Source organism: Onychostoma macrolepis, chromosome 11 (assembly GCF_012432095.1).
Source record: "Onychostoma macrolepis isolate SWU-2019 chromosome 11, ASM1243209v1, whole genome shotgun sequence".
NCBI classification, from domain to species: Eukaryota; Metazoa; Chordata; class Actinopteri; order Cypriniformes; family Cyprinidae; genus Onychostoma; species Onychostoma macrolepis.
Genome location: NC_081165.1, coordinates 6514123 through 6528338, shown reverse-complemented (window position 1 = coordinate 6528338; position 14216 = coordinate 6514123). Strand labels below are relative to the sequence as shown.

The window sequence follows — 14216 nt, the reverse complement described above, 5'->3', positions numbered from 1 at the left end:
TTGTTTACAACAGAACAGCACAACCCAAATGTTCAAATTTGTGCAACGCATTTTTTGGACGACAGTTTCGTGAACCTAGTAGAGTACAAGGCTGGCTACACAAAGCCTATTTCTAAAAAAGAAAAAGGGTAAATTCTGACTTTGCTATGACAATCTGGCGCTTCTGAATCAGAGACTGTAAGTATGTTTTGTTATTAGTTTAAGTATTTGCTATTGACTGTTCAAATGCAGAGTTTTGCGCAGCGTAGAGTAATGCGTCGTGTGTGTGAGTGTGTGTGTGTGTGTGAGTGTGTGTGAGGGGAACAGGGTCACATCACAGCAGAGTGAACAGACTGTCAGAAATCATCTTAACTGCAGATTGTGTGCAAACACACACGAGCATCATCACTGTGTCTGTCACGTGACTGTTCCCCTCTCAGGCTGAACTGATGGTAAAACTAGTGACGTTATTAACATATTTACTTTAAAAGCTCAAGCTCGTGATTATGGTAAAGGGCGTTACATTTCTGACGCATGCTTGTAGTGTTCGGCCAATCACAATGCACTGTGTCAGCTGGCCAATCAGAGCAGACTGTGCTTGTCGGAAGGAGGGGCTTTGTTGAAAACGAAGCGTTTGAGAGAGGCAAGGCATAGAGGAACTACAATAATGTACAGTATTTGAAAAATAACGTGTTTTTTGAACATTAAAGCATGTCAACATATTCTGTTACACCAAATACACCAAATAATGATCTTTAAAATAGCATCATATGACCCCTTTAAAGGGTATAATGCATTATAATTAATGTGAATTGTAATACATTATATTTTTCCGCAAATAATTATAACCAAATTTAAAATGCATAGTGTAACAATGAATTAATAAGTGTTATAATGTATTAACTGTGGTTACAATTATTCATGAGAATGTACAATGTATTACAAGCTATAATTAATGCATAACAACTACTTTTAAAATGCATTATACATAAAGTGTTACCAATGTTTCTTCAACTATTTCTGTAAAACAATTTAAAAAATCTATTTAATATGCATTTTCCAGGCATAAAAGTATAAACGTATTTGCTTAGCATGCGTCGCTGAGCTACACTGCAAAAAAATGGCTTATCTTACTATCTAAAAATGATATTACTTATCTAAAAATTCTTAAATCAAAATACTTTTACTAGATAAGCAAAATTAGTTAAGATATTTAGTCTTGTTTCCAGGAAAAAAACTATTCTTGTTTTAAGAATATTTTACTTACCCCACTGGAAGATAATTGTAATTGTTTTAAGCAAAATGCACTTAATTTTCTCCCTGGAAACAATACTAAATATGTTAAGTCATTTTGCTTATCTAGTAAAAGTATCTTGATTTAAGAATTTTTTGATATTTTGACTAGAAACAAGGCAAAAAATTCTAAGTAAGATAAGCCATTTTTGCAGTGTACAGTTTAAGGTAACTCACCCGCAAACAGCAGCGTGAAGATGATGATGAGCTGGTACACGCCATGGCCCAGGATGTTCTTGGTCATGGTGCTGGAGATCAGGGGTTTGTTTCGGCCGTAGGGTTTCCTCATCAACAGAGACTCGGTGGGCGGTTCAGTGGCCAGCGCCAGAGATGCAAACGTGTCCATGATCAGGTTCACCCACAACATCTGCACTGCTTTTAGAGGAGAATCCTGGAAGAACAAACAGTCTGGTTAAACTGGACTTCATCATCACAACTTTTGAGACCAATAAAACATGCTGAACTGAGCTAGATGTTATACTAGCATTGTCCTTGTGTATCAAAATTTTAAGAAGACCCTGAAACTCATTAACTCAGTGCACGATTGAGTGCCCTCGTTCATCTAAAGCTCTCTGGATGTTCATTTCTCATGACGGTAACTTCACACAGTCTAGCCTCTTTCTCTCAGAAGTGCTGCATCATTTATTAGGTCAGAGATCCTCTAGGAAATTAAACAATGCTATTTTAGATCACAGGGGTCTTTGGCCTTGGCCTAGTAATCTAATATGGATTCTTTGCCATTACCACATGTCTCTGCGTAGTCTAATTTGAGATTTCATAGTAGGTCAGATCTATCATGTCATAAAAGACATTTACATTTAGTCATTTAGCAGATGCTTTTATCCAAAGCACCTTAAAATGAGGACAACAGAAGCAATGAAAACCAACAAAAGAACAATAATATGTGCTGTGACACGTCTAGGTAAGCCTAACACAATACGCAAGGGTTTTACACACACACACACATATATATATATATATATATATAGTGTGTGTAATAAAAAGAAAGCAAGTAGATACAGTAGAATAGAAAAAGAATAGAGAATGCTAGTGTTAGATGGTCATTTTTTTATAATTAAAAAGAAGTAGAATAGAAATTGAATACAGTGCAAGTGTTAGTGGGTCAAGTGTATATATATATATATATATATATATATATATATATATACACATACAGTATATACATACATATAAATGTCTGTGTGTGTATCTCGTAAATGATAGCTGTGGTTTTAAATTAGTAACTAGTTTTGTGTATTTCATGAAGAAAATGTGAGAGGCCTGTACAAAACTCACTGCTACAATGCTAGTGTGTTGGATGGTTGCCAGGGCGTTAGTATGAGGTTGCTAAGGTGTTCTGATTCCACCCTCAAGTCTCTGTGATCTTCTGGTCTCTAGATATGGCTGAGGTCCCTCCTTTTAATGTAAATCTGTTGAATCTTTCACCTGTTTTATCAACTGTCAGGTAAAAAAGTGAGACGCTTTGATGGATTAACGGTGCTGGGTGAGCTATACTGCAGTTCAAAGGTTCAGAGTCAGTAAGTTTTTGTTAGAAGGGCTGCATTTATTTGATCAAAAATACAGTAAAAACATCAATATTGTGAAATATTATTAGAATTTAAAATAGCTGTTTTCTATGTGAATATCTGTTAAATTATCATTTATTTCTGTGATCAAAGCTGAATTTTCAGCATCATTACTGCAGTCTTCAGTGTCACCTGATCCTTCAGAAATCATTCTAATATGCTGATTTGCTGCTCAAGAAACCTTTCCAAAGTATTTTTGTGGAATACAGGATTCTTTGAACAGAATGTTCAAAAGAACAGCATTTATTTGAAATTTTAAATAATAAATTAAACATTGAAGCATTTTGTAAGATGTCTTTACTGTCACTTTTGATAAATGTAATGCGTCCTTGGAAATAGTACACATTTTTACCGACCCCAAACGTTTGAACGTTAACACATGCTGAAGTTTATTACTCAAGTTTAGAGGCTTGCTCAAATCACTCATGCCAGGTGCTTTAGCAAACACTCAGCAATACAGTGAATGCTCATTTAAAGGCTCACTGTGAGCACCTGTGTGTAAACACAGAGGCACAAACCTGGGTAATACAGGCTCCGGTAAAGGCAACGATCACAGCCACCACGTTAACGGTCAGCTGGAACTGGAGGAACTTCGAGATGCTGTCGTAGACATTGCGTCCCCACATCACTGCCTTCACGATGCTGGAGAAGTTATCATCTGTCAGGATGATGTCAGACGCCTCTTTGGCCACATCTGTCCCTGCGATTCCCTGTCAAGACATTTCACATCAATCTTCTGCTTCAAATTGCATCAAGTGCCAAAATGTCCTTAAAATGAAAATAATTTATTAATTCATTAAAATCACCGTGATCGGCAAAAGAAAATAAATTATATTTTGCATAAAGAAAATATTATAGGACCTTTTAAGGACTTTGTTTGCATTGTTATTTCATGACATATAAGCACATTCACGTTTCGTTTGAATTAAACCAGACCCTCATGTGGACAGTGAGTGATCATAAATGGTCAAATCTTGTTGGTGTCTGGGTAAAGAGTTTGTTTCTGCTCACACTGTGTTTGTGTTTTTTTTAAAGACTAGCCTGAGGGACTGTTCTCCCTTAAGACACGTCTGACAGTAAAATCATGGTAAATACCACAGAGAGGAAGCTGCCCTCAGGCAGCTCGTGTCAGTTTGATGAGCAGGAACACAAGAATATGCTCTCCTCCGACACGGCTGAACTTATGAAAATAGAAATGGCAGGGCGGTGCTGACACAAGCTGTTTTTTCACCTAATGCAAGTCAACTGACAGATGTCAAAAAACAGGAGTAAGAGGCACCGGCTCACACTAGGGGGCGCTCTGGGCCTGCTTTTATTGTGCTGCTGAAATGAGGACAGCCTGTGTTTGAGCAGCTCAAAGAATGGAATTAAGATGCAGTTCGATCGGTTCTCACCATGGCAAAACCGACATCTGCCTTCTTGAGGGCCGGTCCATCGTTGGTTCCATCACCAGTTACAGCAACCACCTGCCGCTGTTCCACCAGAGTGCTGTCAATAATACCTGACAGACAAGATCACACACTACTGTCATTCTGTGAATGCTGCCTTTTTCATTTACTGTACATAGAAGAACATTTCTGCAAGATCTGAGACAATTTATCAGACAACAAACTGCTTAACAGTTTTTCTCAAATTGCATTGTGCAATATGAAGAGTTATATAAAATATAATTGCAATTAGTAATAATTATACATATATATATATATATATATATATACACACATATACATACACACACACACACACACACACACACACACGTGTGGGGGAGACCCTTTCTGTGAAATCCAGGCTGTGAAATATATATATGTAATGGAATCAGATTCCAAAAATTAATTACTTTTAATTAGAGAAAATTACATTTCAAAATGCTTGTATTCAGACTACAGTTACGTGTTTTATTGATTACTTGATTACATACATTCACACAGTAGCAAGAAATTATTCATAATTTATTGATTCTCCCTAATTCTTTTTAATCTTTTGCATTTTCCTTTCTAAAATGCCTATATGACACACAGGTATACAAAATATTTCATATTTAGTATGTTTCTTTTTTAAATTTTGTTTTGATTGATGTTATTTTAAAATTATTTATTTTAATTTTACATTTTTATGACTTAAATTATTAGCTTTTCATTAAACTCACAAACCCCCTGCAGTCCTTCACAAACCCCAGTTTGGGAAACCCTGAAATCCTAATTTACTTTATGTTGTTATAACAATGAATGGAATATATATATATATATATATATATATATATATATATATATATATATATATGGCCATGGCCAAAATATTGGCACCCTTGGTAAATATGATCAAAGAAGCTATGAAAATTAATCTGCATTGTTAATCCTTTTGATATTTTATTTAAAGAATTCACAAAAATCTAGCCTTTTATTGGATAATAAGAATTTAAAATAGGGGGAAATATCATTATGAAATAAATGTTTTTCTCTAATACACATTGGACACAATTGAAGTATATTCTCATTCATATTCACAATTTTGAGCACTCCAGGGTGATTATGAACATGAAATTATAAAGCCATGGCTTCCTGTTTCACAGAAATATAAATAGGAGGGAAAACAAAGCCCAAATTCCCTTAATCACTCATCACAATGAGAAAAACCAAAGAATATATTTCTGATGTGCAGCAAAAGATAATTGAGCTTCACAAATTAGTGAAGTGGCTTTAAGAAAGGAGCTAGAGCAGTGAAAATTCCCATTTCCACCATCAGGGCAATAATTAAGAATTTCCAATCAACATAAAATGTTAGGAAATTGCCTGGAAGAGGACGTGTGTCTATGTCGTCCTAATGCACGGTGAGAAGGAGAGTTTGAGCGGCTAAAGACTCTCCAAGGACCACAGCTGGAGAATTGCAGAAAATAGTTGAGTCTTGGGATCAGAAAACCTTAAAAAAAATAGTCAAACAGCCCTTACATCACCACATGTTGTTTGGGAGGGTTTCAAGAAAAATGCTCCTCGCTCATCCAAAAACAAACTCCAGCATATTCAGTTATCAGACACGACTGGAACTTCAAATGGGACTGGCTTCTATGGTCAGATGAAACTAAAAAATGAGCTTTTTAGCAGCAAACACTCAAGATGGGTTTGGTGAACACAGGGATAAAAAGTGCCCCATGTGTACAATGAAATATACTGCTGTATTTTTGATGTTGTGGGCCTATATTTCTGCTGGAGGTCCTGGACATCTTGTTTAGACGCATGGCATCATGGATTCTATCAAATACCAACAGATAAAAAATTTATAAGTGACTGATTCTGTTAGAAATCTTATAATGGGCCATGTTTGCATCTTCCAACCGTACAATAATCCAAACACAAACCTCAAAAACAACACAAAAATGGGTCACTGAGCACAAAACCAAGCTTCTGCTGGCCATTCCAGTCCTCTGACCTGAACCCTGTAGAACATGAGTGACCTGAAGAGAAGAAGCAGCAACATGGAGCTGTGAATCTAAAGGGTCTGGAGTGATTCTGGATGAAGGAATGGTCTCTGATCTCTTGTCAGGTGTTTTCTAACCTCATCAGGCATTATAGGAGAACATTTAGAGCTGTTAAACTGACAAATGGAGGTTTCAAAAAGTATTGAATAATAGGGTGCCGTTAATTGTGGCCAATGAGTATTAGAGAAAAACATTTCTTTTATAATGATATTTCCCCCCATTTCAAATTCTTATCCAATGAAATGTTAGATTTTTGTGATTTTTTTTTAAATAAAAGATCGAAGGATTAACAATGCAGATTAATTTTCACAGCCTTCTTTGATCATATTTACCACGGGTGCCAGTATGGTACAGTATTATCCCATTTAAATCAATGTGATAATAATCTGTTCAGATTTTAATAGTCGTGTACTGTATTCCAGCCTTTAGTTAAAAAGTAACCTAAAAGTAATCAAAAGTAGTCTGATTATATTACCTAAAATGTGTAATGTAATGGATTACATCACTAACTACAATTTCTGTCATGTAATTTGGAATCCGTAACGGACTCCACTTTGTAAGTAATCTACCCAGCTCTGTTTGTGTGTGTGCAGTATTAATAATAATTATTAATATTATAAGTATTATTATTTTATATAATTATAATTTATTTGTAAAAAATATATATATAAATAAAATAATAATAGAATAAGCAAGAAATTAAGTTTAAATGTATATATTCAAGCTTGCAAATTACTTAACAGCAGAATTGTGTGTTTAGTGCACTTCATCAAATGTTGTGGACACAAATGCTACTCCTTTACTGGAATGACTCATTTAACACTTATAATGAACAACCATATGTTGCCAGCATTAAAGCTATGTGATAGCAAAACATCAGGGACAATCAAGCGATAACGCCTGGAAATAACTAATTAAATACACTAGTGATGTAATTACAGCGCAACATTTACTTACAGTATGTTAATTATCCTGTAACTTCAGCCATGATGTTCAGTCTTATGTAACACAGATCTGATTCCAGAGCGCTTTACTAACACACTCTGCTGCTGTGTGTAAATGGACAGGAACTCAAATATGTCTAGCAGATTGTTCATCTAAAAATGTCGGCCCCTGTTCATCAGCTAATTTGACATGTTTTGTAATAGTTTTAGATCACAATCTCCATTAAAATGTGGTTATATATGTATAATACACTGAAAAAAATGGTGGTGTAACAATTTTATAGTATTTTCTTGTAAAATATACTCTAAACTTTTTTCATTGTATGTTAGAGTAATAATCATTTTTGCGTGATCTTCAGGTTTCTAGATATGTCCCTTCACAACTTTCAAGGAAATTTGTAAATACGTGAAGACAGCAGTGCTTGTTTAAGTGATGTCTTTGGTTCTGAGTGTGACTGGCACTGTAGGTCTGTGGTTTGGTGTTCAGTGTCTCATGCAGGTTTCCTCACCTTTGACCAGCGTGTGTTTGTCCGTCGGTGAGGATCTGGCAAGCACTCGCAGTTTAGGCCACACTTTATCAATGCGCTCCTGCTCAACCTGCCAGAGACATGAGACAGACATCCATCCATCATGACGAAGACGCTCATTACAGCTGCCAAAAAGTGTCTATACACCCGCCTGATGGAATCCATAAAACAGTCTCGAGTATATAACGTGAAAAAATCTAATCCGGCTCTAAGATATCTTTCTTGTTGTAATGAGTGTAAACATTAATCAGAAAAGACATCGCATTTACATATAAATGATTTGACTGTGTATTAAATCACAGGGCGTCCATCATTCACATGTGGGGTGTTTGTTAGAATGGCCAGCTCTCAAATGTGTTCAATACCTGTCCACATCAATAACAGCAGTGCATTGCCAGCAGAGAGTACACATGCGACTAATGTAATCACAACATCATAAATAAACCCCATAAATGATCAGAGTACAGACAGTTATATGAAGCAATGCTTTGGACAATCAACTCAGCTCGTTCTTTAATGCAAAAATCATGTGCAGTAATGCATTTCAAGGAAAGTCTACATTCCTAAGGCTTTAAAAGCAGAAATGTGCAGCTTACTGATCTACTGTAATGTCTGTGGGTGAGGTTTGAAAGCACTGATTTACAGATAGTTACAGACTTCATAAAACTTAGACAGGTTCTAAATAATGTAGAAGACACATTTCAAACCAGCAGAGAAAACATTGATTTTAAGCAATAGAAGAAATAATGTCCAGTCTCTAGATGCTGACAGATCCTAGTTATAATCATTGTGCTGCATCTCTCATATCCTCCCATCAAACAATTCAACAGTTTCAGTAACCTGATGATCCATGTTCCATAGAAAGAGTGCAATCTCCTAAATATATCTGTTTTGTTTTTTGTTAATATATTTTTTTATACTTTTCAAAATCTTAAAAATTTGTTTATTTTGAGGTCAACATAAGACTTTGAAAAACAGATTCCGGTAACACTTTAGAATAGGGAACACTTATTCACTATTAACTACGACTTTTCCCTCAATAAATTCCTAATTTGCTGCTTATTAATAGTCAGTACACTCTCAGAAATAAAGGTACAAAAGCTGTCACTGGGGCGGTACCTTTTCAAAAGGCACACTTTTGTACCTATTAGGTTCAAATATGTACACTTTAAGTACTAATATGTATCTTTAAGGTACCAAAAATGGACCCTTTAGGTACAAACATGTACCTTTTGAAAAGGTACCGCCCCAGTGACAGCTTTTGTACCTTTATTTCTGAGAGTGTAAGGTAGTTGTTAAGTTTAGGTATTGGGTAGGATTAGGGATGTATAATAAGGTCATGTAGAATAAGGCATTAATATGTACTTAATTACTACTAATAAATAGCTAATATTCTAGCAATATGAATGCTAATAAGCAAATAGTTAAGAGACCCTAAAATAAAGTGTTACCCAGATTTCTTAATGTGACCCTCCCTTAATGTTGTAACTTGCACAAGATCACCATTGTAGTGAGTAAAATGCTTTGGACCTTAAGAAATACCAACAAATCTCTGATAGCAGCAGTGACTTCTTTTTCCTGAAAGCAAACAGCAACAAATGGAAACGGTGAGATTTCGTCACTGGTGAAACGGGCCTGAAGAGCGCAAGAGCTGCTGTCTCAGCAACGCATGATGAGCAGCTGTCAGGAGAATGGTTTGACTGAGCTACACGCATCTATTGACTAATGAAGTTTAATTCTCACTCCCTACTAGCATTCATAGCTCCTACATTTACATTTACATTTACATTTATGCATTTAGCAGACGCTTTTATCCAAAGCGACTTACATTGCATTCAAGTTACAGTTTTTACATTTTATCAGCTCTTGCTTTCCCTGGGAATCGAACCCATGATCTTAGCGCCATGCTCTACTATTTGAGCTACAGGAAAGGGTAAGCTCCTAACTTATTATAACAGCCTATGCGACTATGAGGAATAATTCTGTCAAACTGTAGTTTGCTATGCAGTAGCAAGAGGCTTTATCTAAAGTAAAATGCGTACAACTCATGTGTGATGTGACACTGTCTTTCTCTTCTAGAAAAACACTGCTGACTCATCCTGCACTACACAGATTTCTGTTCATCTCCCAAAAATACCAGCTGCCACCAGATACTGTGGATGCGTCAAATCATGCTTCATAACTGACATAAATATAACATATTGGTTTCATATGGAAATGTAGTGCTGTTTAAAAGTTTGGGGTCAAAAAGATTATTATTATTATTATAAAGAAATGTATATATTGCATTAAATAGAGAAAGTTCAAAACAACAGCAAAATGATCCTTGTCAAATAAATGCTGTTCTTTTCAACTTTCTGCTCATCAAAGAATTCTGGAAAATAAAATGTATCACAGTTTCCAGAAATATTGTGCAGCACGACTGTTTCCAGCATTGATAATAATCAGAAATGTTTCTTGAGCAGCAAATCAGCATATTAGAATGATTTCTGATGGATAATGTGACACTGAAGACTGGAGTAATGATGCTGAAAATTCAGCTGCGCATCACAAAAATAAATTACAGTTTACTATTTCTGTCATGACAACTCTCTGAGAGTTTAGCATAGTAATGTACATGACAATGTTAATGTGTTAGACTAGCTACTGGCAACACATCAACAGACATGCTGCTGAGAGCATGTAGGAAATACTGCTACTGCACATGTAACATATATGAAATAACCGCAGCAGATCTATACAGGTGGAGCTGGGGAGGTGGAGGCTTTCTGAAGCACACTGAATGTTGAGCAGCGAGCTCATTGGCTACCGATACAGGAGAGAACCAATCAGCTGCGCCGTGTGAATAATGATGTGATTATGTCAGATTGAATAAGAACCGGTCTATGCCATCTAGAGTTTCATGCCAGAAATTTGTATTTATTCACATAGAAAACAGTTACTTGAAATTGTAAAACGATTTCAGATTATTACAGTTTTTATTGTATTTTTGATCAAATAAACGCAGTCTTGATGAGCAGAAGAGACTTCATTCAAAAACATTATCAAAATTTTACCAAACCCAAACTTTTGAACAGAGTAAACACAGAAGAGTAAACTTTGCTTGTAAGCCATTTCATGGGGTCTTTAATCTAACTGTTTGGTATTTTTGACAGTATTTTAACAATTATTGCACTGGACCAGTCAAACTCATTTTCTTGATATTATGGCTCAAATGCTGATACTGTTTGCTGTATACCCAGTGTCCTGTAAAAAGTATGCAGTATTGTACCTCTCCCTTCTCATTCCTGATCCTTCTGTTGAACTCCTTCCCGTCGATGCACAGGAAGTCTTCTCCGGGGTGGATGATGCCACATTTGATAGCGATGGCTCGTGCCGTGTTGATGTTGTCTCCTGTCACCATACGCACAGTGATTCCAGCACGCTGGCATTTCTGGATGGCGTCGGGGACCTGCGGACACAGAATTGCATTAATTCACCACGCTCCGCTCCAGAGGAAGGGTTAGCGCAGAGGCCTGTGCAAACCACAAGCCCACGCCTGCAGCCCATTGCAGCAGTAAATGAGAACACTACCGCAAAACACACGGGATTCGGTCAGCTCTCCTGATTCCTCTAATCTCTCTCTTTGTGGTGATCTGGCACTTTCAGATGCTCCAGTGAAACAAGTGAGAGCTCATTAGGAGGAATTCAAAGGGCTCCTGATGATTTTTCATGCAACAAAAGACAAAATTATTCATATGAAGGTTCCATATGAAGGTTTAATTTTCCTGCTGAAAAATCTGACCAGATTCAAACTGACCAGCTGAAAAGTGAAAAGTGTATATATATATATATATATATATATATATATATATATATATTCAAATTATATAAATAAAAAAAATGTATATCAATTTAATTTTATTTATTTTGTTGGTTGCATTGTGTGCATATTTTCATTACATTATTGTCATGTCAGTTAAGCTAATTTTCCCAAAAATATAATAATGGTTTAAATTGTGCCAATAAATAAATAAATAAAAATACATACATACATACATATATACATAAAACATGAAAAAAATCTATCAAAACATCATAGTATTATATTTATAATAATTATTTAAAATAATATATATCTACACACACATATGTCACCCTGGACCACAAAACCAGTCTTAAGTCGCTGGGGTATATTTGTAGCAATAGCCACAAATGTATGGGTCAAAATTATATTTTTTTCTTTTATGCCAAAAATCATTAGGATATTAAGTAAAGATCATGTTCCATGAAGATATTTTGTAAATTTATTACCGTAAATGTATAAAAACTTTTGATTAGTAATATGCATTGCTAAGGACTTCATTTGGACAACTTTAAAGGTGATTTTCTCAATATTTAGATTTTTTTGCACCTTCAGATTCCAGATTTTCAAATAGTTGTATCTCAGCCAAATATTGTCCGATCCTAACAAACCACACATCAATGGAAAGATTATTTATTCAGCTTTCAGATGATGTATACGTCTCAATTTCGAGAAATTGACACTTAAGACTGGTTTTGTGGTAGAGGGTCACATATTATTATAAATTTATTTATATATTTATATATTTCTCCTTATTACAGTAATGAGACTTGGAGAAAATAAGTTTGACAAAAATTAGAAATTTATAATATTATTCTTTTTATAAAATAAATAAGAAAAATGTTTATGCAAAAAAACTGTGAAAAGAGATGTTTTATTTTGCTTATGCTACATATAATTTGTGTATTTCAATTTATTTTTCGGTGAAATGCAAACCATTTTTGTGCGACTTACCCTAGTGGAGCACAAAATAAGGCATACTTCGCTTCAGCAAACGGGTTAATCAGTCTCAGGGATATTCATGCTATTGGTATGTTTTTCATGTACAACTTAAAGACTTTTTGATAACGTTTCATGACGCACACTGGTTTTGCACTAGGGTCTTGGCAGGAGAGTGAATCTGACGCAATCACAGATGTTATGGAAATGGGGGCAGGTCTAGACACTAAAGCGAGAGATGATATCTGCTTGACTAGACGTCCAAGTTTTTCTGAGAAACACAAAGACAGCCCAGTCTCACTTAACTCATCAGGAGGAGAGGAAGAGCTTCATCAATAAAACACCACGGCAGAGGAAGGTGACGTGGTAACATTAGACATTTAAGACTAATGGATTTGTTTACGGATTCTTAGGTTTCGGCTGTTTATTAGGGAAAGGAATGGCTCACGTGTCCCGTAACAGAACGCTGAGATCAAACACACCAAATCTGTGTCATCAACAGAATGCTGGAGTTTTCAAAATGCTATAAAACAAAGCAATTCAAAATGGCATTCCTACAGTTCCAGAGAAGGACAGCAGCGGGATGATTCTGCAGTCAGAACTTCACGAATGTTCCTCCATTCGTGCTGTTTTTCTGTTTTACCGCAGATGTTGCTTTCTGTAAGAAGCCTTCAACAAACTGACAATTACCGAGCGTGGCTCCAGAGACAGAGAACGAATGCCAGAGCAAAGAAACAGCGGGATAAAAGGAGGAGGTTAAATAATGCAGCAGTATAGACGCTTCTTCTGTCCCTGTGCGTGAAGATGTACGATCATTTGAGGACGTGTTTTTAAAGCATGCCTCTCTTTCACATCCTCAAATGTGTATCTGATGCAATTTCTCCTCCAATTCCCAGTATTTTCCTGTAATCTCAGAGCACCTGGGCCAGTGAGTCCTGCACAAAAACACCTTGCGATGTATGTATTTTAACAGCAACTAGACACAGATGTATAAGAGCCATGATATGAGGTGAAGTGTGAACTGTGGAGTCCTCAGGACCCAAGAATTGAATTGGATTGCAAAACCTTTAAATGTTAATAGTGGTCGCGGTTTGTTTTTAGGGATCTTCCACAGATCCAGTTTATCTAGATTCTTGCTTCTAGTGTTTTAGTGCTTCAGCTGTGTTGATTAGTGTGTTTTGCTTTAGCACAGGACAAGCCTCTTGTCCTTAAATAAAGCATCAGCATCTCGCATGTGTTTTAAAGACTCTGCTTGCGCTTTTAACCATTTAAAGCCTACTATAGGTTATTTACACAAGCAAAACTTTATATTTTGTTTAAAAGTTCCATAAAATGTTATTTTTCGGATTATTTCATATGTCAGATTTTATAGGATTAAGATGGTGTGTTAAAACCAAAAAAACAATGAGACCCCAGCATTTAATCTGATTTTTAAACATAATCATGCATCAGAATTAAAAGCTCCCTCTGAGGAACGTGTCCGATCATGGTCAGAAAAAGTCAAACTAGTTGTTCAAAAAGTCAGTTTTGAAAATACATGGTTTGCACATCCTTAGCAAAATGAGTAAATGTGACCCTGAAGCACAAAAGCAGTCATAAGCAGCACAGGTATATTTGTAGCAATAGCCA

At 35.8% G+C, this 14216-nt stretch overlaps 1 protein-coding gene across 15 annotated transcripts in view; it reads right to left on the bottom strand.

Annotated features, from left to right (window-relative positions):
• The window catches only part of atp2b2 (ATPase plasma membrane Ca2+ transporting 2), a 147429-nt gene that overhangs the window by 12624 nt on the left and 120589 nt on the right, over nt 1-14216 (bottom strand). For all 15 annotated transcript variants that reach the window (XM_058791058.1, XM_058791070.1, XM_058791055.1 and 12 more), the window contains 5 exons: nt 11076-11255; nt 7787-7874; nt 4253-4359; nt 3377-3568; nt 1450-1663 (listed from right to left, as the gene is read on the bottom strand). In XM_058791058.1, the coding sequence (XP_058647041.1) occupies nt 1450-1663; nt 3377-3568; nt 4253-4359; nt 7787-7874; nt 11076-11255 (781 nt within the window). The remainder of the gene's footprint in view (nt 1-1449; nt 1664-3376; nt 3569-4252; nt 4360-7786; nt 7875-11075; nt 11256-14216) is intronic.